Below are 23,867 nucleotides of genomic sequence, written 5' to 3'. Positions count from 1 at the left end.
ACACCAGCTGTTGATAAAGTTCATCTAAATGAAAGGAAGGGGAAATGAACGGGGATACCTAGTCAGTTGCATCACTGAATGCATTCAACCAAAATGTGTCTTCCGCATTTAACCCAGGGAACCAGATTTAACAGATCTTATGAGGTTCTGGAAGGAATAAGGCGCGACTCTCGGTCCATTCTAATGCTCATATTATTTTGGGATTGCACCTCATCTCACGTTGGTTGAGAGCCTTCTACTCCTCTCCAATCTGAGGCTCTGACAATTTTATCATCTCACGTTGAATATTACAGTACTTTACAAAAGTTTTCTGAAAGAGGGCAACATAAAAAAACATCATAGCATCCCCAATCAAATGTCTACTCTCTCGAAAAGCAAACAGTCTCAAGTTAAGCAATTCAAACTAGCCAGCTTATTAGTAAGGGGATCCTTGTGGTGAGATTGGTGGATGACTTCTCAGACAGATGGCTTGAGTCTCTGACATGCTCATTATTTATTTCCCTGGGCTGACAGGGAGGGCAAAAACCCAACTGCGGTCTAACTCAGTGGGGTTCGCAAAATACACCATCAAAACATCCTGCCTTGTCTAAAGAGACGTCCTCATGAATATCGTGTATGACATACACTAATACAGCATACTTCAGTTTACATGAAAGCCCTAACACTCTTATCACCTTTTGCAGCATCCTGAAAAGTGCCACCTCGTGAGGAAATAGACTGTGTGCGCTGAGCTGGCGTTGTTGGCGATGGGTGCTGGAGTGAAAGCAGGCAAGGAAAGAATGGTTTAGATGGTGGAGAACTCGGTCAAATACATAATAGGACACACAGCTTGTGCAGCCATGTCCATTGATATCAAGAGACTGCAGGTGATGGGCCTCAATATCCTGTAACTAAGAACATAAAGCAGACAGTCAGTCGGTCTGAGCTGTTACCATGACATCGCTGTAGGCCATGACATCATCGTTACAGGAGCATTGTGGGAGGAAGAAAATCAACAATGAACTTGTTTTAGTTTTATTTGGGAAAAAAGTATGTGCCACCATATTAGTTCACTTTCATCAGAGAAACATTACTTTTAGAGAAATCGATGAAGATATCTGCTGTGACAATAATGAAAACACTTCTGGTATATCAGACTTTCAGAGTAACACAATCATATTGTAGTCCAGATTTGCACATCAGAGGTAGAGGATAGTATGCATGGGAGACCGAAAATGATTCAGAAAACAATCATGTAGCATAGTTCTATCTTCCCAAAATCGTCAGACACTGTCCCGACTAGCCACACTCGAACATATCCGTGTTGACGACTAATCTAAATCGTTGCTGCCCCCTTATACATAGAAGAGAGTATTCCAAGAAACTGAACAGTGTGTGACGAAAAAGTATGGAATGGCAGACTTTCTTATCTTTTGAATATAAGAAAAGCGCATAGTGTGGTACACCAAAATGGTCTCCTTTAATTATAAACTGCCTGCATGTGTCTTTCACTGCACATAACAGTAAAAGACATCCATCTGCGCAAAAGCTAGATTGTTAGGTAGTATGATTAGATTATGTTGTGAATGAAGCAGCAATGAGGTCATCATTGTGAGTGTGATCACCATCAGGTGGTATGGCTACTGTACACTGAACCCTTTCCTCCAGTCAGACAAGTGGACATGGACACTTATTGCGTGCATCGTTTTCAGCCTGCCACAAATATGCGGCCTAGTTAGCTGTGCTGAATTCTGTGGTCACTGCTTTTCCAGAACCTATCCCTTTTAAGTAGACTGAAATGATTTGCGCCAGAGGCTCCATCTTTGACAGTGGGAATTGGGTATGTAAACTATGAATGAGTTATATTATAGTAATAACTATCTCGGGATGAAATGGGTAGTTTTAACAGTAATATACTACGGATCATTAGTGGCACTGTGTTCAGACACAGCAGACAGACAGGCGATGTATGGGATGGACGGCAGTAGGACGTTGTGCTGTACTAGTAGGATGTGTCTGTGTTACTGTAATATCTTTATGTGTAACTGTAATATCTGTACTAGGATATGTCTGTGTTACTGTAATATCTTTATGTGTAACTGTAATATCTGTACTAGGATATGTCTGTGTTACTGTAATATCTTTATGTGTAACTGTAATATCTGTACTAGGATATGTCTGCGTTACTGTGATATCTGATAGGATATGTTTGTGTTACTGTAATATCTGTATTTAGTTCTGTCTGTGTTACTGACATATCTTACAGGATATGTCTGTGTTAATGTCATATCTGTACTAGGATCTGTTTGTGTTACTGTAACATTATCAGATGAATGGATGACTTATTAATACTGGAATAACATACGCTGGTTAGACAGGCAGCCAAATCTAATATTTTTCCACTAATTGGTATTTGGACCAATCAGATCAGCTCTTTTGCTAATAATTGGGCGAAAGATCAGAATTGGGCTGCCTGTCTAAATGCAGCCATAGCCACACACGCACATGGTTATACAAAAAGATAACAAATTGGTATATTATAACAACACTTGAAACAAATAATAGAACAATCTATATCAGGGATATCTAGGGCTGGCTCGCTCTAAACATCAATGAATGAATTGTTCACAAACTGATTTAAAACCAATGCAAGTACACTGCGATATGAGTCAGATTAAACATCTGAATGGCTACCTCCAAGACTGGAATTCAGCCAAAACTGCATAGCAAACTCCCACAGAGAAACAATGGTGCAGATCTGTGCACTTACAACTGGGTATCAATTGCATACAGGGGTCAAAACCATAGGGCAGAAAGATAAAGTACATTAAACTTTGCTTTACAAGTCAACTGCATATAGTAAACAGTATTTGTTATCAACACCATGTATTTTCCCTGTACAGGAATAATGCTATTCCCCTGCAGTACACTTTTGATTGAATTTCACCTATGGTTCCAAAGGTCTTCTTAATAAACAGAGTCCGGGCAGGGCCATTTGTTTTGCTACACAAATCAAATAAATATAGATTATATTTCAAAACATGAGCAAACTGGTCTAATAATCTCACATTTCAAAGTTTGACACAGATTGCCAATATAAAATGTTTACCAGACCCAACCCCGGAGAAACACCCACACTGTAAAGACATCAAACTATATTTAAGAGTGTCGAAAAAACGGATCCAATTTTTATTTTGAGGTCAACATATTAGAAAATATGATTAATTAATAGTCAAATGTAGTTAATCACAAAGAATGGATAACATTCACCTATAGGCCTACAACCTTGAAAATGTGTGTTGTGCTTTTGCATGGTGCGCATGCAGAGATGGAGAGCTTGATGGACATTTTAGGAAAACTATAGTGTGATAAATGGACTTGAAAAAGGGGCCAAACAAACTTTACTAGAGGCAAAGCTATGACTGTAGCAAATACGCACGTATTTGACGTCAGTTGCTGCTTATCAAACAAAACCTGTCAACTGTCAAGAGCTCAAGCATTTGGTTTGAATTTTGATTAATGTCTTCATAAGTGTGCACTCCTAATAAGATTTTACAAATTCATTTACAGTATGGGCATGTTTATAACACATTGTGCAGCTCATGGTTGGCTATTTTAGTCGAACCAAGATTCTCAGAATTCAGCGTAGGCCTGTACATAACGCAATGAATTTCATAAAACGCCAATTCAATTCCAAGAAACCTGAAAGTGAATGCACGGATATCTAGCACAAATAAACAAAGGGCGTTGAGTCTGCGTCACTGTGGCACTAGCACATTTTCTTTGAGAATGCATTGGGTTTAATCACACACGGCCTGATCAAAGGGAATAGAGACACTTTAATGAAATATTGAATGCATAATTAATGTTACAGTATGTACAGTATAATTTTAATTAAACATTTTAATTCTTATCAAGGAGGCCGTGGATTGTGTTCTCAACTGATCCCGAAAAAAAACGTATTTTACACAAAAATGCATAAAATATCCACACAGAAACAAAGAATGCAAGTGTATTCTGAGGAGGAAGGAGGTGCAGGGGGAGAGGGGATCATACTGTAGGCTTCTCCACTCATCCTTCTTGGAAGAAACCAAAACAGCTGAAAGCTGTATTGGCCTAATACACCCGTCCTTTCATCTGATGTTTAACATTATATTTAACAAATGAGTGTAGTAGATCTTATAGTCAATATGTGTTTGAATTACATTACATTTGAATTACAAATCATAGGAACGCATAAATTGGTCCACTTGTTATTTGGCCTCAAAATTGAACTTGACGAGAAATAATCGGCTTTAATTCAGATTTTATTTCCAAGTTCTGCCTTACATTGAACACGACATGGGTAATGCACTTTTCTATGCATTCCCACAATACAATACAGTAACATTCCATGAATACCCTGTCCTTTACATATGCTGGTTTAGCCTTCCAAGCAATAATACATGTATAGTTCCTTTTATAACACTTTTGCTACTATATTCACATATAGGCCATTTACACATAGACAATTCCGTTAAATCCATTTAGTTTCTTCATCCTATAGCAAGCATCATTCAAATGATAGGCAGCATTTGTATTTATGATGTCCTATTCTAATTCTCCAACAGGAGGGGGGACACACGTCACTGTAGCCTACACATGTGTTAAAACAGGCACGTTTCTTACACGTGACACAACTCAAGGCCCACCACACATAGACGCACGTAGAGTTTGTGCGTCACGGAACAGTTAAAGCTTGCCGTCACGCATTCTGCAACGCTGTATATATATATATATTAGCACGTTTTCAAAACTACGACACATAATGACTTCAACATGGCACATGTCTTTATAGCCTACAACATCAACAAAATACAATCAATAATATATAATCCAAGAATAGCAGATGTCATAACAAAAATAGGCCCACGTTTTGTAGGCCAACGTCACTCAGGCGACATGACTGACTCAAATGGATGATATGTCGTTATTACACTGCTTTGGTGAGAAAGAGTCCACGCCACTGTGGCACGTATACCACCCATTGACAATACTTTTCTGAAAGGGTGAGGCAGTGTTAAATGTCCTGGAGCTCTGGGCGAAACTGTGACCTGCTTGGTTGCATGGGTATTGGGTGGGCTCAGGTCTATAACCGCTCCTCTGGATCAACAATGGATCCAAGAGGCCATCTGACCTATGTGAGGAGTAGTCCAAACTATTGTCGAATGTGTGATGGAAACGTGTCCTCAGACTTGACTCATTTCGAATCTCGGGGGATAGAGACTGTTGGGAGGAGGTGAGGGGTTGAGCGCGCGTCACGATGGTGGACGAGGCCGTTTCGCCTTGATCCGTTACTTCGGGTGACCTAGCCTCTGCAAGGTGCTCCCCGTCCCCTTCGCGCCCATCGCTGCGTTTCTCGCTGTAGTCCTTGCAGTGGAGCTTCATGTGCTTCCGGAGGGAACTTGGGTGGGTGTAACACTTCTCACACCCTCTGACCTTGCACATGTAGGGTTTATCACTGGAGTGCACGTGAGAATGCTTCTTTCTGTCGCTGCTGTTAGCAAACCTCCGATTGCAGCCCTCGAACTCACACTTAAAAGGTTTTTCACCTAAACGTGCAGAGAGAGAAATGACCGCTTGTTACGATATGGTGCCTAATGTGTTGTCAACCTCTGGGTTTGTAAACTCATCTAAACTTACATTATATTGTTATACATTTGCACATAAACAAGACAGAGACGATCGAAATAATCAACATTTTATGTTTATGAGCAAGTGGTGTGTAGGCTATAGGCCTAATTCCAAAACGTTCCTAAAATGTTCATATTTGAAGTCCTGTCGATTTTAGTTTTGGGTGCATTTTTTTTCCTGTGCAATGCCAATGTGCAATAACCATTCACGTGAATACCTACATTCCAATTTTTCGTGTTTGAACACAATTGTGTTGTCTTACATAACCTTGGGTCTAATACTAACCTTAAACTAACTTCGACTGTAGGCCTAAACCCCGAATAACGTGTAGAATTGCACAAAGTGTAATGAACATTCAATGGAAACCGTGGGTTATATTATAAGATCTACCCCCCCCCCCCCCCACCCCCCAAAAAAAACTAAATTGACACTTCTGTCGAAAAGTTAACCTGTCGAGATATGATGATAATCATGAAGATAATCAACATGGCAACAAGCGGAAGATATAATTCCCATAGAAGTTTACACTACCCGTGAAACTCTGTTCATATCGTAAATTATTCATCCCAACAGTGAGACCAAGGCCGCAGTAAATAGGCCCATCATCTATCTCCCCAAGTCCTATTAATGTGCTAAAACTCTGTTTGAACAATTCTGTCTTATATCCAGTTAAAAAGGCAGAAGATCACAAGTCATATTGCTACAGAGGAATGAGTATGTATAGGCCCAGTCTTCAAATTTCGATTAAGCCTATGTGGCAAAATATGTTGAAACAGCATAGGTTTTATCATCTCAAAAAGTACCACCAAACCATAATTGATTTTCTAATAAAATATGTTTGACTATTTCTAGACGAACATTTATTAGAAATGCGATATGTTACTGTTTCCATACATGCATCTGCATGTACCATTCAATTAAATGGACACCATAATAATCATTCATTCGAAATACATTTTGGCACGTACATTTGAACATCAATGTTTGCTATAACGTGGCTTTTGGCATGTATAATATTTAAGGGTTCTTACCATAAAAGTTTGCCACCGATGATTTTTCTCATTGTGTTGATTTAGACAACTCTGGCCACCAACGACATAATTCTTAATTTATTTAAGTCCAAATTACATTTATCTTTAGGGAAGCATTTGACTCTTTTATTTAAAAAAATATTTAAAAAAGATCAACATAAACAGTGTTCAATTATCGACTAGCTAAATGTCAACTGCACTTTAACATTTAAATCCTGTTGATCTCTGTGAAACTTAGCAGAGATCAGACTACAAAGGCACTGTGTTGTCTATACCTCATAACCTACTTGGCATGTTGTGTTTTCTACTACTGCGCTTCCAGCGTTGTTCCTGCGCCCGCGCAGAGAGGAGTCGTCCCTACTGGGCTGCAACTGTGCAAAGCGTAAAAGCTACGTCACAACTCTCCGGTGTCCCGGCATTTATTTATTTATTTAAGTGAATGAGTGGGAGAAGCACCCACATAACTGGGCCTGAACACTACTAGTTTGTATCTGTGGTACTACAGGTCTTCTGTCCCGCTATTAGCACTAGCTCATGCTTCTCTCCTGTACAAGTAACCCCCCCCCCCCCTCCCCCCGCCCCCCCACAACAATCACGACAGGCTGGCTATAAAGTCATCACAATATTACAGAAACTACACCCAGAACAACAGCACCACCAAAAACATAAATAATGACATCCACAGGCAAAAATATAATAATAATAATCATCATCATAATAGGCTATGTACATTTTAATCATATAAAATCTTGCATGGCAGACAGTGACCTATACTGTCATTCAAAACAATCAAAAGTTTGTTCAAATAATTGTTTTAGCTAGCTTTTTCTAATATGTTTGTGCACTATAAAATGCTACTATAATGCCATTATACTTACGGAGATAAGTTTGAGTTTTATTACACAATCTAACTCTCACAATCTAACTATTTATATAATAATATAATTTGATAAAATACAAACATTTCGAATATGGTTTAAATTAGGTTATCAACATTTTCTCAGAGGGTAAATTTAGTCCCCCAAAAAGATACAAGGTTTTGTCAAGTTAAATGATTGGTTTTTGTGTATTTTACTAACTTTTATGTTAGCCTATTACTATTATTATTATTATTATTATTATTATTATTGACACTAATAGTTACATACCTGTGTGTGTCCTCTTGTGAATCTTGAGGTTCTCTGATCTTGCAAAAACTTTTTCACAGCCGTGGAAAGGGCAGGGAAAGGGCTTTTCCCCTGTGTGGACTCTGACGTGATTCACCAACTTGTATTTCGCTTTGAAAGGCTTTCTGTCCCTCGGACAGTTCTCCCAGTGACACACGTATTGAGAGTGCTCTGGTCCTCCGACATGTTCCACTGTCACATGGGTGACAAGTTCATACATAGTCCCGAAAGTTCTGGCGCAGGGCTGCTTCCCAGCCCCCTCTTGGCTGTCACTCCACTTACACACAAGCTCATTCTTCAGGTTCTGTTTGGAGCACCTCAGGAAAGCGTCACCCACTCCACGTTGAATTGCCATGTTCAGCGGTTTGTAGAGACCCAGGAACTGAGAGACAAGTTGTTGGCTGTTTCCCCTGGGGCCGCTGATGCTCTGGCCGTAAGGGTGCGTCCGGGTGAGGAGGTCCCCAGGTAGACCCAACATCACTTGACCAGAGAGGTCTCGAGTCGCGTCGGAGGAGCCATGGGCCTGCTCGTGATAAGCGGTGAAAAAAGCGTGGCTTCTGCTATCTCTATAGCTAGGCAGGTCACGGTACCTTCCAATCCCGCCATGTTGGTTACTTCTTGATGCCAGTTGATCAGTGACGGGTGGCATGCCGGCTCCAGAACGATTGGCTCCAATGATGATGCCCCTAGGGCTGTGCTCTAACCGGTGGCTGGGGTATCCAGAGTCTGCAAAATGGGGAACCGAATGGTCAACATATGCACTGTACCTCGTCTCGGGATAGTCTCGCAAATTGTGCGAGGGGCAGAGCTTTAAGGAACTGCCAGTGGGGTGCCCTATGTGCTCCCCTGCCAAAGGTGGCAGCACCACGCTGGGTTCAGTATTGCTCTCCCCGGGGTTGACGCAAGAAAGAAGGCAGCCACTAAACCTCGACAGAGTTGTCATGTTTTGTTGTGAGTTTGCAAAATCAACCAATTTTGTGCTCAAGATTTACCTAGAAATATTGTTTCCATTTTCTTTGCTGTTTATCATCTGTATGTGAAATTCTTGGCCGTGAACTTCGCAGGAGCAAGAACCAGACTCAAGTTCGTTAAAGTTGGTGTGACTCCCATGCCGTTCACTTTGCCCTCTTGATTTGTGGCAATAACCGTGGTAGTAAAAATGCTTCGAAACAGGCCATGGTGCAATATAAAAGCACAGCAGGCAAATCTGCTTTAAAAAAATGGCGCTTTGGGATTGGTTGGAATGTGGTATGATTGACAGGCTCTGGGTTTGTTTTAAAAGGGACACGCAGGCGTTCACTGCACGACTCCGTTTTCAAATATCTCATAGAAAATGCTTTGAAATGTGCCGCGGTATAGGCTACACTGCCAAATATTGGTGTCTCTTTGACTCTAGGCGCCACATTACAACCGCCTATTTGTAAAAGTCTAACGTAAATGTCATACATGTCTTCAAATGCTGGACATTTTTTTGTGTGGAAGTCTAACAGACTACACAATTACGATATTGAGATGCAATGTTAAAGTATCAAATGTCAGAACTTTTAATTTAATTCCATGTTTATTTTACTGGAAGGAATAGGTTAGAAAAATACATTCTAAGTTAAAGGTCCAATGCACCCGTTTTTATTTCAAAATCCAAATAATTTCTGGGTAACAATTAAGTACCTTACTGTGTTTGTTTTAATATAAAATTGTAAAATTGTAAAATGTTTTACAAAAATAGCATCTTAGCATAGAGCAATTTCTAAAGCAACAATTTTGCTAGGGCTGTCTGGGAGTGGTCTTAGTGGGAAGGATAAAACTAGCTGTTATTGGCAGAGAGGTTTGGAACTCTCTTTGTTATTGGTCTATTAACTAATTTACCACCTGGTGATGTCACCAGACAGGCCAAAACTCCCACCAAAACAGCCTGAAATTTCAGACGGTCTTTTCAAACATCTCTTACACTAAAAAGGCATTATCATAATTTTCACAATTTCACAGTAATTATTCCAAACTCATAGTGTGGAAATATATATAAAACACAGAAAGATCACGTTTTTGACTGCACTGTGCCTTTACGTTTCCGTTTTTCAAAGTCCTGACCAAGTGGGGTAAGGCTGCAGACAAAAACAGAGGAGGGTAAGCCCTATACCCTAAAAATACCAAAATCAATCACATATCAATACATTTGGCGTACAACAACAACTATATTTAACTAAACTAAATAATTAAGCAACTTTAAAACATGGGTACATGAATGGTGGAGCTTATATCCTCAAGGTAAAAGGGCAACAACGCTATCAAAACAAACAGACAATATGCATACGGATTTTTACTAACTATTTTGGAGAGAAGAAACGTCAAATGTATTTATTGATATTCGAATAGGCATACACTGACTTTCCAATGGCTTTCCATAAACCGCTCATTTTCTTCCATTATTGCCAGTCTACTTCTCAATTTCGCTGACAACTCTTACACACCGATTGGATTTTCTCACGTCGTGCTGCAGCACCTGTTTTAACGAGCATGTTTAGCAAAGTCAACTTTCTTCATATCTAGACACACAACTAAGTTAAACTGTAACTGCTGTCATGGCAATTCATATAGGCTATCCTAACGCCTTACGGGTATGCACTCTGGCATGTCTTATGCATGTAGGCTACCATCATGGGAACAATATGTGATGTACAATTATTTGTAGGTGTTCAAAACAAGTCCAATCTGTCACTTGTAAAAAAATATTTTTTTAAAAGAACAGTGAAGAATATGACTATTGTGAAAAGTATCTCTCCAAAGGCTGCAGCGATACAACACAGGCTATGCAGCGATGCTGCAACAACTCATCTGTCTGGCAAACACATTTCAAACAGTAATTTATCCTGCCAAAGGATTAGAGTTGTATTTAGTGGGTTTAAGTTGTAAATTATACAGGCCAATAAACCAATGTTCCCAAATTAATAGTCCATGCGTCTTCGTTTGTTTATAGTAGGCCTCTATTTTCCTTTAAGCCGTTTTGTGATTAGTTTTGATGCAGAGGTGCACATTGAATGTAGATTTAATTAGTCAACTATTATTTCTCAAGACTGTATTGTCCTCTAACTTTCAAAGTCCAGTTTCAACATTGTTGTTCTGACGTCACACTCTAGGGACTAGGCCCAGACAAAAGGAGTGAGAGGCCCACTTGACATAAAGTGCCGTAACATAGACAAACACCATTGGTCAAACTCGGTAATTATTGTAATGCATGCTCATGTTAGTCGGCCTTTAACCTGGCGCATTTCCGAACAAAAATGTAGAAAAACTTCACGTTTTAGTCACTAGCATTGTAATACGTAGCCTATGAAATAGTCTACAACGGGGTTTCGAGGTTTTAGGGTATGTCTTCGTTCCCGAAATAAATTGTAAAAACAAAAAGTAGATCAACAAATCTGGTAAAAACTAACTTTTGTGATCAATTACGCCCCATTGCCACCTGTCTCTGCATCACCTTTCGTTGAGGCCCACAATCTCTCAGATCTGCTGTCTATTTATTGAATATTGACATTGCATATCGCCTGACTTCCTTATAATAATAGCAACATGCAACATACGCATAAACAACCAGACATCTTTACATTGTGTGCTTGAACATTTCACGTAAACTTATCAATCCAAATATGTAGCTAGCCTATTTAAAGCCAAAATAACACTGGTGGTGCTTGGCGGTTTATGTCTGGTGTTTTGTGAAGAAGAAGAAGAAGAAGAAGAAGAAGAACATTTATGCAAAAAAAAATAGAAGCAAAACGAGTATGGACACTTAAATAAATAAATAAAACATTGCAGAGAAGTGATATAGGCTACTGTCAAAATGAAGTGAGTCATTCCAGCTTATGAAGTAGACAATTCTGCAGACTTGCTTAAAGCAGGATATTCATGTTTCCCTCATACACAATCCACATGAATGCCTTTGTCATCAATACACTGAAACATACTGCACAGTGCAATATGTATTAGTGTGATTAAATGTAGTACAGTGGTAGCCTACAGATCATGTGCACTTGTTATGGGGCAGTTGGAATGTTGATAGCCGTAGGATGTTAGCAGTTTTTCTTGAAAATGATTCGTTATATGGTACCCAGAAACGCAAAACTGTACAGTATGCAGGTGTAATAGCTTTGATTGCTAACTCAAGACATACAGTTTACAGCTAAGTTGTGACTAATCAACACAATCAAGTAGTGTCACACTAATAATATTGATTGCATTCATTGTAGAATGATACATGTCAGGCTAACAGGCCTGCATGAAATGATACACACAATCACAATCAAATGTCACACTTCACATTCAAGACACACAGCCATAGAATAGCAGAACCTGATGTAAACAGTGGTTTATGAGGCCTGAGTTGTAGCCTATAGCCACAGCAGGATCAAAATGCACTCAGGCTTCAAAGATCACAAAAATGCTGTAAATGGTTGTTCATCTAGAAGTATATATTACGAGGACAATATTATGACAGTAGTTGAATATCAGTGCAATAACCTAATGGATTTTACCTAGACTTAGCTCTATTTAGCTTTGTCAATGTGTCTGCGATGATCGAATGCAGTTTAAAATGGCACCCATTGCCCATGTTAGAAAGGGCCCTCTGTTCAGCACACAGTAAATTGCACGGCATTGTTCATGACCTGTTATTACCTCGTCCTATATGGTAAATTAACAGGAATCATACCCAAATAAGTGACAAACAACTATGCTCAGGCTCTTTGTTACACTGTAATAGAGAGAAAAAATGCACAGGAGCCATCAGGGACTTCATGTATTTGATATGCACCCATTTAAATTCAGCAGAGGTTGAAAAGAAGCACATGAAAAAGAACCTAGCAATATCAGTTCATAGGTCATCATTTTTGGTGATTTAAACCATTTTGACTCTCTGATAAATGGTAGAGTGTATCCGTGTATCCGCATGTGTGTGTAACCCTGTGTTTATCTGTGTGTGTGTGTGTATCTGCGTGTGTATCCGTATGCATGTGTCTGTGTGTGTCTCTGTGTGTATTTGTGTGTGTGTGTGTGTGTATCTGTGTTTGTGCCTGTGTGAGTGTATTCATGTGTGTCTGTGTGTTCATCTGTGTGTGTTAATCTGTGTGTGTGTGTGTGTGTGTGTGTGTGTGTGTGTGTGTGTGTGTGTGTGTGTGTGTGTGTGTGTGTGTGTGTGTGTGTGTGTGTGTGTGTGTGTGAATAATGTGATAATGGATGAGACTATTCACTGGCACTGCACTCTTGTCATGACTTTATGAAATTTAGATGAATTAAGCGGTTTGGGGTGAGGCCATTTGCAGACAGATGTTCCAATACATCACAGCGAGGAGTCAATTAGTCATATTGATAAACCACATCAAAGATGTAATTAAAAAGCCAACAGAGAGTCAATGGTGTATATCTTAAACTTGCAGTAGACTCACTTGTTCCAACCCATGAACTGACCACGAACACCAAAGAGTGTACAGTTACTTCTTGAACTATCATGTTTGAAACGTGCCTTTCCAATATTAACAGCTGAGTAGAACATGTCATTAGTAGTGGACGGGTTACGAACCCTGAAAGATGATGACTGATTAATACAAATAGTTGAATCTTTGAGCAAAGGGTGCATCTATGTAACTTCAAAACTAGTCCCCCAAAAATTGCAGGAAACAATTGAAGCACTCCATCCCACATAATGGCTAATGCAGGGAGATCCGGCAGATTTGTACTGTATTCCTCCTCCGTATCGTACATGACCTTTATGACCTTGGCTGCCTCTGAGTAGCAGAAGGGGTACTTGTGTCTTTAACATGGACAAACAGTGGTCAGGTGATATAATTTGTCCCAGATGGGACGGTAAACAACTCACACAAAGCATACAAAAGCCACAAAGTTTCTAAGAGCTTCTCATTTCTTTCTAACCATAAACTACAGACAGAATCACAAAATTGACCTTAGGTTAAGGTGTTTTAAATATGTATATGAGCACATGAACATCTACCCATTTGTTATAGTCCCATGGGATATAGGCATTGTGTATTGTCCAATCTGTTCTAAGAAAAGATGTAGGGATCAGTTCAATTTTGACAAGTGAAATATGACCCTCTCTCCTGGTTTTTTCGCTCTGCTGATTTTAGAGGTGAAAAGATAAGCCTTTCCCAGAAGCTGAGCACAAATCTATTCACAAAGTATATTTTAGACAATATTTTCCAATAACACCTTGTATCAAAACTTGCAACAGCTACTTTTGTTTTCATAATCATACCCACATGCATACCTAAAACAAGATTGGTTGAAACACGAGTGCATCTATAATCCTACAAATATTGCAATCCATTACAAAAAAACAATACATCAACACAACATAGCAGTAGCCCATTAATTTACTAGTGTATTAAACAGCATTTACCCATTTCATTCGAACTTCTTCATGTAGAGAATAAAAGACTAACTCAATTACTGTCGATCATGCAATAAATCATCTTTATCCTGTGATTCAATTCAGCAAGAGATTCAGTAGTTTTACAAATGCACACACACACAAACACATATATATATGTATATATTCGATTAGGATTGAATTTGTTAACATTGATGGTGAATGAAATACAATATTTTTGTTTGGTGACTATTGGGTTAACTGTTGAGCAGGAAAGTTTCCTCAATAAACTTGTCGTGGGCTACTGCACGCGCGGCTTCAGCTCACGCACCGCTACACCTCTGAGAGAGGCCCAGCCATGCTATTAATGAACAGGCATTCTACATCTACATTACATCTACATTAACCTGGAACTTGAATAGTTTGTAAAATATTTCAAATGTGAGCTATCAAATTATTTGTTTACCATGTCCAGTATAGTTTTCATTGATAATGTTGATAAGAAAAGTGCATTAGGCCTATCTCACAGTTTGTGTCGTAAACATCAATATAAATTACATATGAGTCCAGGTAAATTTGATAATATAGGTATATTTTCTGCAGGAACTTTGAATCGCAAGACTAATTAATTGTTCATTATCAAGGCAATGGCGTTATTATCAACTCAAGAGAGCGATTTGTATAGCTAAACAATAGTCTTTATAAATATTAGACTACCAGAATAGTGTTTCTGATAAGCTCATGCGCATGCTCAGGAGAAAAATTATGAGCTTGCAACCATCTACCAAAAATGATTTCCTCGCTAAAACTACATGAATTACTTTGGAAAATATAACACTTAAGTAAGACATAGCAAGCAATAAATAGGCATAAGTTATTTACAATTCAGATTGGGACATTCCACTGTCTGTGGTTGATTGTTGAAAAAGTATCGGTGTACAATCATGAAGAGATAGCATATCAGTTTGTACTCAAGCAATCAAACGAAAGCAAAATAACTCCATTCATGACAGTCTCTAAATTTTAAAAATGAGTGTTTGGCTGCACCATCAATGCAAACGAGGAGACGAGAATAAATTTAGTCAGCAAAAAAATAAGATGTTATACGTTCATCCAAATCAAAATGTTAGGCCTATACTGGCAATACAGACCGACAGTGTTGAGAAACAATATATCGAGGGCAAAAGACACAGGCCTAGTTTTCAGTATCAGGACCTACCTACTCCGTTATAATTGCAACAGAAACAACTTTAGGTATTCTTAAAAATTCTCCTCCTAATTTAATTTGTAGATAGGCAAAAGTGGTAGGTTACCTTTGCAGTCCTATTCAACAATTCTCGAAATATTTTTGTATACCAAAACAATTCATTATATTGTATAATCTTGGTGACATCTGAGAGGCCTACGCTTTGATAATTCTAAAAGGAGCGTCGGAAGTGATTGTATTTTTTTATATCGTGATAGTAAGTCCAGTATGTGATCTTCAGTTTGTTACATCAACATCGCAAAATGTGTTTTTCTTGTTTATGTTACAACCAGATAGGTCATGGAAGGTGTTGTTGGACACTCAACTAGGCTATAGTATTTTCTAATAAGTTAATGTAATATAAATAAACTAGCGTTTGATGTGGTGCTGTTGAAAGTTGTAGATAATGCTCGCATCTGAATCAATGTACTCGTCTGAAATTCAAGAACATTCGAGTGTAGGCGTACCTGTAGGTGTTTTTTTTACATCACATTATGTGTTTGGCTCTCCTCGGCGAGCAACAGTTGCTTTTGATTATTTGGTGTAGACAGTAACCTGTAACAACACACGAGGCCTTAGGAGGCCAAAGGTCGGTGAACCTATCTTGCCATAGTCTGAACTCCAAGACTCCTGATACTGCAGAAAAGTTGGTTGCTAATAGAATTGAATTGTGTGTTCCGTTGCAGAGACAAGTGTGCACGTGCTTCTCATCGTTAATCATTTTATAGTAACACCCTCACTGTGAACATACCACATATAATAACCTTACAGAGTCCTTTCGTTTCAACAAGTCAATAAAATATCGAAGAGGAAAAGTTAAGAAAACTTAACTGCCTGTCACTTGTGAAAGTTCAGAAAGGTCTCCATAAATCTCATGTTCTAAAGCTTCAAGGCTATTCACAGTTAACTCATGTGCTCCCTCTCTCACACAGTGTGTGTGTGTGTGTGTGTGTGTGTGTGTGTGTGTGTGTGTGTGTGTGTGTGTGTGTGAGAGAGAGAGAGAGAGTGATGAGAAAGTAAGAGGGTTTGTGTGTGTGAGTGTATGCGTGTGCGTGTGTGCGTGTGTGCGCGTGTGTGCGTGCGTGTGTGAGTGAGTGAGTGAGTGAGTGAGTGAGTGAGTGAGTGAGTGAGTGAGTGAGTGAGAGAGAGAGAGAGAGAGAGAGAGAGAGAGAGAGAGAGAGAGAGAGTGTGTGGGGAGGGAGGGAGCGCACGATAGAGAGGGAATCATGCAATTTTCCGTTAAAAAATATTGTTGTTGAGTTTAGGAACGCAGCTGAGATCTATCTGTTCTAGAAGAAGCACACACGTTTAACTTTGATGAAACAAGATGACTGATAGGACTAAATAAAGAACATGTATCTTAAAAAAGTTACCACAAAAAAACAACAAAAGTTCTGAATATCATAAACAAGTGTCCCGAGCTGACTTTCAACGAAAGCACAGATTCACACACCCCCACAGCATCCGTACAATTACTCCACGGTTGCTTTCCTTCAAAAGAAAAGTAACCTTAACAATTTAAATATTACATAAATAAGAAAACTCACCTTGCAATTTAAAATACTTTTTCTCGAAAAGGAATATGTTGTGGGAATGATTGCGGGGAGGAGGGCGAAAGCAGACTGAAGGACTGATTTGAAGATTTTTCTCTTTTTCTTTTTTCAGATGTCTAAAATAAAGAATGTGAGCTCCTTCCTGGGACAGATCGAGGGGAAAGGGATGTGAAAGGATTGGAGTTATAAAGCGCCGCTTGAAGCACTCAACGCGTCTCTGAACTTGATCAGATTTTATGTGTCCTGCAGCGAGTCAGCGGCAACCCTGTGAAACTCGCTCAATGGCACGAATTTTTGGATAAGCAAAAAATCTCAGGATATTACAATTACTGCCATCTTTCTTTCTGTCTTTTATTTCTGCGTCTTACACCCAATAGAGCTTGGCAAAAAAACGACCCCCTCCTTTCTCAAGCGGCTTCAAGAAAGCCACATTTCGGATCTCTGCCAACTACATTCATGTTCTCAGTTAATAAGAGACTAAATGCTCAGATAAAAAGATGATAGATAGATAGATAGATAGATAGATAGGATAAACATTAACATTAGTAAACATTAATTATGTCGTGTTACACATGTATTTAAAAAATAAACTATTCAGACATGTAGGCAGGCTATAACCAAACGTTTACAAAATGCACCAATTAAAGTTTTGCATAGAAGCTGAATTGTGTTTGTTGGCAAAACATCATGCTCGTGGTATGCCTGAATTCTTCAACATTAATAAAAAAGAAAGGCCTTGGTCATTATCTGAAGTTTGGATAATGGTATACTTTTTCCTAATGTTGCGAGAACCCATTTTCAGTAACTTTGTTTCATTTCATAGCCTACGGGCATATCTACAACAAACATTTGCAATGACAATTGGCCTCTGGTTTAATATTTACAGTTTATAATGGTGTTAATCCAACTTCTGCAACAGTTTCTGCGTTATAAGACGGAAAATAAATAAGGCTCATGGTATTGAAGCGAGAGTGCTCCGATGCCTTACCTGAAAAATAATGCCTGCACTAACCAATCAAATTAAACCATTGAGACGAACTGCCATTTTCAATAGCAAACCGTGCCAATCAACAGACATCTAGCCAATTAACTCTCTTCTTTGGCGTCACGTGCCAAATGGGTAGCTGGGTTCTCATTGGGCGTCGTAGCACTGCCTCCCGAGTTCATTTATGTGCAGGGAGTGAGTGATTGACTTTATCAGTCCAAGGACATCATTCGTCTGGAAAGGGGGGGAAGTTTGATCCTCTTTCTCACGGATCCCAGTTACGGGAGTTTTTCTCCTCGCTCTGTAAGCGAAGGATTGTTTTTTCGTTGTTTTGGTGTTTTTACAGTAAAACAAATCTTATTCTACGTTTCAACGCACTGAAATCGGGTTCCCGTTATCCGCGGTCAGAGTGAGCTCCACTAACCTGGGGTTTCAGTTCATTTTTTCTTTTATTTCGTTTTCTAAGTTCGTTTGAGCCCAATGACTATGCTCCTTGACAGCGGTCCGCAGTTCCCATCGCTAGGAGTGGGGGGTTTCGGAACACCGCGGCACCATGAGATAGGGAACAGAGACCCCGGGTTGGGGCTCAATCCCTTCGCTGATTCATCCCACTCCGCAGCTTTCAAACTCAGCCCAGTGGCTCACGATATAACCTCCAGCCAGACTTCAGCTTTTACCCCGCAAGCCAGTGGATATGCTGCTGCCCTGGGACACCATCACAGCGGACAGGTGGGTTCGTACGGCGGGGGACCGTTCAATTCAACCAGGGACTTTCTATTCAGAAACCGTGGTGTTGGAGAGTCTGCTGCATCGAGTGCCCAGCATGGGATCTTTGCCGCTTCTGCTGGGAGCCTGCATGGACCTCCTGGAATCTCCGATAACCCTGGGCATCTGTTGTTTTCAGGGCTCCACGACCAGGGTGTGAGCCACACTTCCCCAAGCGGACATGTAGTCAACAGTCAAATGCATCTTGGTTTACGCGGGGACATTTTTGGAAGACCCGATCCGTACCGTCCGGTCGCCAGCCCTCGGACGGACCCCTACGGCGCTCAGCTCCACAACTACAACCATCCAATGGGGATGAATATGGGGATGAATGTGCCGACACACCACGGTCCTGGGGCCTTCTTTAGATACATGAGGCAACCCATAAAGCAAGAAATGTCCTGTAAATGGATAGATGAGAACCAGATGAACCGACCCAAAAAGACTTGCGAAAGGACTTTCAGCACAATGCACGAGATGGTGACGCATGTCTCCATGGAACACGTTGGCGGCCCCGAGCAAAGTAACCACATTTGCTTCTGGGAGGATTGCCCGAGAGAGGGGAAATCATTTAAGGCCAAGTACAAACTTGTGAACCACATTCGAGTGCACACTGGAGAGAAACCATTCCCATGTCCATTCCCTGGCTGTGGGAAAATTTTCGCCAGGTCGGAAAATTTGAAAATTCACAAACGAACACACACAGGTAATTACTTTCGTCAAGTTTGCTGACAAACAACAGCCGCACGTTTAAAGATGCCTATCCATAAGCCTGTTGTTTTCATTGTGCATGGGGAAAAGAATAGACCGAGGCAAATATTGTTGAGAGATTGTTGCATTTTATAGAGTAATGCAAGAACGAGTGAAGGCCGCAATTTGGTTTGTTTTTTAGTATGGGATAAGAAGAAATATGTTGGAACGGAAATAAAATAGGATTATACGCACTGAAAATTGCATTTGTTGAACGCTCGGGATAACCCAATTCACATCTCAATGTCATATATTGAAGTTGTATTGTGTGGACATATATCGCGATTGGAGATGCTATTCTTGCACGCTATCGAGGTGTTGATCAAGTTACATTGTGTGTATTAAGGGAGAGACAGACGCATACTTCCCCCAAACTAAAGTGTGAGCGAATTAGCTTAACTAGGCCCACATTTAGACAGACACCCCTCAGTGTGGTTTTGTGAGTCTGGTCCGCTAGTCCTTGTTTACTAGGCTAGCCTATGTGCTACTCAAATCAGTGCAGCAGTGGGTTTTAACACTGTAGCCTATTTAAACACACTACGGCAAAGCACACAATAGTAATATCAAAGTCTATATACTACATCAAACATGCCTATAATAGCATTCACTGGTCCATATTTGTTGCCGTTGATGTGTAGCCTAACAAATGTAGGCCTGTATTGAACATATCATGCTTGCTGTTGCTATTCACAGAGCACTATTGTTATTCACAGGGCAGACTTCATCGATGGTGAATCAAGCCAGCATCCCTATTATATCTTGCATAGGCAGGCCTATGTCGGGAGGGTAGGCTTATCAATCGACTGTGTACATGGGGTTAATGAATTGTGCTTATTCCATCTTGCAGGTGAGAAGCCGTTCAAGTGTGAATTCGACGGCTGCGACAGACGCTTCGCCAACAGCAGTGACAGGAAAAAGCACATGCACGTGCACACTTCGGATAAGCCTTACATCTGCAAAGTGTGCGACAAGTCCTACACGCACCCCAGCTCTCTCAGGAAACACATGAAGGTAATTAACGTGTTCATTTCACCTTAAACACACAAACACAATACTCTCCCTTGACCAAGGGCTAATCAAAGAATCAGCGCCCAAACAGTATCACGTTTCTCTGTTATCTCACTGGTTTGGAATGTAATAGAATGCATATTTATTTCCCAAACATTAGGCTACTACTTGTGGGCTAAATTTGAGAAGGAAATAGAGCAGCAATGCATTAGCAATTTGATAGATCAAAGGGTAAGGTGTATTGACTTAAGCTGAGTTGACTCGTATTGAGTGTGTGCAACATATTCAACGTTAATTCTTCATGCTATAGGGCCTATAGACATACAAATATATCATAGCAACTCCTCTTGTTTTATTGTATTATTATTACAGGTACACGAGTCTCAAGGTTCTGAGTCGTCTCCAGCTGCAAGTTCTGGATATGAGTCGTCCACACCACCAGTTCTGGTATCAGCGAACACTGAAGACCCAACAAAAACACCACCGTCAGCCGTGCAAAACACGTCGGGGCACAGCGATGGACTGCCACCCAACTTTAATGAATGGTATGTTTGAAGTCATAACCAGGCTCTCAATGTGGACCAAGATTAAAACCTTAAAAACTCACACCAAGGTGTACACAAAATTGGATTGGAACAACACGAGGAGATGAGAGTAAGCCAGCAGTAGCAGGCCTCGTCCTTTCTCAGGATTGGGGTTTGACTTTTATTCCGAGTTCGAAGAAAACAAATAAATCATAAATAATGAAATAATACTTTCTAAGAATAAATAAAACGTTTTTTTCCCTTTTTTAGTTTACAGATATCAAATGATTATTTTATTTTTCATTTTATGTATTTTCTCAAAATTGTATTTAAAAATAAAGAAAAATGAATAATATTTCACGGTGTTTTATATAATGGTGACATACTACAGTCGCCTTTCAATTGATTGTTAAAACTTCAGACAGTCTTAAGAAACGTGCCAAAGTCTTTGTCTTGAACTTGAACAAAAAATAAATCATAAATAAATATATACTCGTGAATGTATTTCCTTGTTTGATGGGGTCGAATCTGTTGTCAATGTCCGTTTTCAGGTGGAGAAATGTGGTATTAGGTTACGATTGTTACCGTTGAATATAACGTTGCCTTTTGTTAATAACGTTGTAAATACATATCCATGCTGCCATATTTATCAATTTGTAATTTAATTATGGGTATAAGTTCTGAAACTTAAAGATATTTATGGAAATGTTTTCTAACAAGACTGTACAGATTTGGGTCATAACCATCTTAACATTGAACAAAGTGATCAACTCTAAAGCGCCAATATTGCGATTGTATCTTTTTTTAAGCAATATATGTGTCTTATTTGGATCCAAGATAACATCTATATAAATATGATGAATTTGTCTATATGATGCCCATTTTTCCATCACTTATTGTTTAGCTTGTGAGACCATTGACATGTGAATCATCAATTCTGTAAATCTGAATTCTGTTTTCAAGTGAGTTGGCAAACTATATAAAACGGTTCTGTCCATATCCCTATAGTCAAATTAACTTTTTTTGTACATTTTACTTCGATAGAATCAGAGAATAGAGCTCAACTGTAGCATAATTTCAGTACACATTCGAACGATCCATCAGCTATTGCACCCGTCGCATTTACAGATGTTATACCTAGTTCATTCATGAATTCCAAGTATTTCAAATTCGGGTCAAATACCCAAACATATGAGCCAGTATGGCAGTCCTTTATAGTTCCAAAAATGTCTTTGTGCAAGTAGGCCTCTGTTAAAATGTGTGCATCGGCAACAATGGAACTGTCACAACACAGTATTTTCAAAATAAAAGTGTTTTTGTCTGTCAGCTTGCATTGTTTTAAATGTAATTCTTCTGTGAAACTAAGCGTGTTATTTGTTATAAGTACTGTGGTGTTGCATATAGAGAAGTTTGATTACACATTTGCTTGTTTTGTGTGAATAAGCTGTCGAGAAAACATTTTTGTGTGAACAAAATTTAGTCTGGGAACACTAATAGCTATATGTGGGTTGGGGAAAATATGTTCAGTGGCACAAAGAGTTACAGCATTGCATTGTAACCTATTTTCAAGAATTGAATCTTATGCATACCACAAAATATATTGTGCTTATGAGAACGATTTCAGACCACCAGCACTACAAAATGTAAAAACAGTACCTCGTAAGTGACAGTGATAAATAAAATACGTTTATTTAAATAATTTAAGGAATATATGTTTTATATACTATTTTCTATACATCAATTTAAAAGAAAAACGTTTTTTCTTATTCCCACAACCCGTATGCCCCATGTCCTGTCAAAGCAAATTTTTTGATGTATAAACGCAGCTAGAATGTGATGTTGTAACACTTTCTGGGAGAAATGGGTCACGCACCAAGTTATTCCTGAAAAGCAAAATGTTTTACTGATGAACTGTGTCACTGTGCCACAATCGAGGCAAACGATGATACAACAGCGAGCCTATTTGTTATTTAGCGGAAAGAGGCAAAGGTTCCTTATACTTTTTAAAGTAGGCTATTGTTTGTTGGTTTGTTTGTTTTACCAACTATTTATGAAGAAATGTGAACATACATTTTGAATGAAATAAAATAAATAAAACAGTAACAGACTGCGACGTTTATCATTCTTTGTCATTGTTGTATTACTCTCTGCTAAGATCATATGTACATTTTATTTGTCTTCGAGTCTTTGAGACTCGGCACTTTACTTGAACTTGACACTGAGGAAGGCGCCATCTTAGCATCTTGTTTCTGGGGCGATAGAAGGACAGGAAAAGTTACCGACTGTAGCCTTGGTGCTTTTTAAAAGAAGGTGCAATTGGGGGAAACATTCGCCTGTGGGTATGAAAGTGCCACTTAAATGGGATCACAACGTGAGAACTATCAAACTAACAACTACTAAAAAGTAAGCCAAGAGAGTGAGTCAAATGAGGACATAAGCTGGCGCGAAAGTATCGTCATACAGCATGCTAGTCAGGCTGCCAAATGTAACCACAGCACTATATCCTTCGGTTCAAGCGTGCATTTGCTGAGTGCTGCTGACCGTTGACAATGTATGTATGGCCCACTACAGCGAGAAATAGTTTGAAAAACCTTGTAGTAGTTTATAAACTGAGGAGTCTCATCAAAGATTAATTGTATGTTGACTACTTCGCAAATATTAAATCATATAGGCTATCAAACTAAAATTAATTAAAATAAGTAATCATGCTAAACAACTTTATTTGCATTAACCAAAACCCTCGAAACAAGATTTGTTTACCAACTGGTAGGCTAACGTCTGCATTTTCATCTTCAGTAATAATGCGGGAAG

General features: G+C 39.3%; 2 protein-coding genes and 1 long non-coding RNA gene across 3 annotated transcripts in view; 1 reads left to right on the top strand and 2 right to left on the bottom strand.

Moving 5' to 3' along the window:
* LOC139365956 (uncharacterized) overlaps positions 1-23,867 on the bottom strand; it is a 133,271-nt gene that overhangs the window by 32,969 nt on the left and 76,435 nt on the right. The window lies entirely within an intron of this gene.
* Positions 4,274-9,058, bottom strand: LOC139365955 (zinc finger protein ZIC 4-like). Its single transcript, XM_071103019.1, has 2 exons — positions 7,832-9,058; positions 4,274-5,570 (listed from the first exon to the last, which is right to left on the bottom strand). The coding sequence occupies exons 1-2, from the start codon at positions 8,790-8,792 to the stop codon at positions 4,930-4,932; spliced, it is 1,602 nt and encodes a 533-aa protein (XP_070959120.1). The 5' UTR covers positions 8,793-9,058; the 3' UTR covers positions 4,274-4,929.
* LOC139366231 (zinc finger protein ZIC 3-like) lies at positions 18,238-23,084 on the top strand. Its single transcript, XM_071103481.1, has 3 exons — positions 18,238-19,480; positions 20,372-20,535; positions 20,905-23,084. Exons 1-3 carry the CDS (start codon positions 18,490-18,492, stop codon positions 21,085-21,087), a joined length of 1,338 nt encoding a protein of 445 aa, XP_070959582.1. The 5' UTR covers positions 18,238-18,489; the 3' UTR covers positions 21,088-23,084.

The sequence above is a fragment of the Oncorhynchus clarkii genome, chromosome 14 (genome assembly GCF_045791955.1).
Source record: "Oncorhynchus clarkii lewisi isolate Uvic-CL-2024 chromosome 14, UVic_Ocla_1.0, whole genome shotgun sequence".
In the NCBI taxonomy this organism is placed as follows: domain Eukaryota; kingdom Metazoa; phylum Chordata; class Actinopteri; order Salmoniformes; family Salmonidae; genus Oncorhynchus; species Oncorhynchus clarkii.
Note: the sequence above shows the minus strand (reverse complement) of the source record. Positions and strands in the feature narration are given on the sequence as shown.

What these genes read in the sequence shown, in the direction of transcription:
- LOC139366231 (XM_071103481.1), top strand. Translation starts at nt 18,490, where the DNA reads ATGACTATGCTCCTTGACAGCGGTCCGCAGTTCCCATCGCTAGGAGTG. An exon ending in TCACAAACGAACACACACAG is followed by an intron (nt 19,481 to 20,371) that starts GTAATTACTTTC and finishes TCCATCTTGCAG; the next exon opens with GTGAGAAGCCGTTCAAGTGT. An exon ending in CTCTCAGGAAACACATGAAG is followed by an intron (nt 20,536 to 20,904) that starts GTAATTAACGTG and finishes TTATTATTACAG; the next exon opens with GTACACGAGTCTCAAGGTTC.
- LOC139365955 (XM_071103019.1), bottom strand. Translation starts at nt 8,792, where the DNA reads ATGACAACTCTGTCGAGGTTTAGTGGCTGCCTTCTTTCTTGCGTCAAC. An exon ending in TCACAAGAGGACACACACAG is followed by an intron (nt 5,571 to 7,831) that starts GTATGTAACTAT and finishes CTGCACGTTTAG; the next exon opens with GTGAAAAACCTTTTAAGTGT.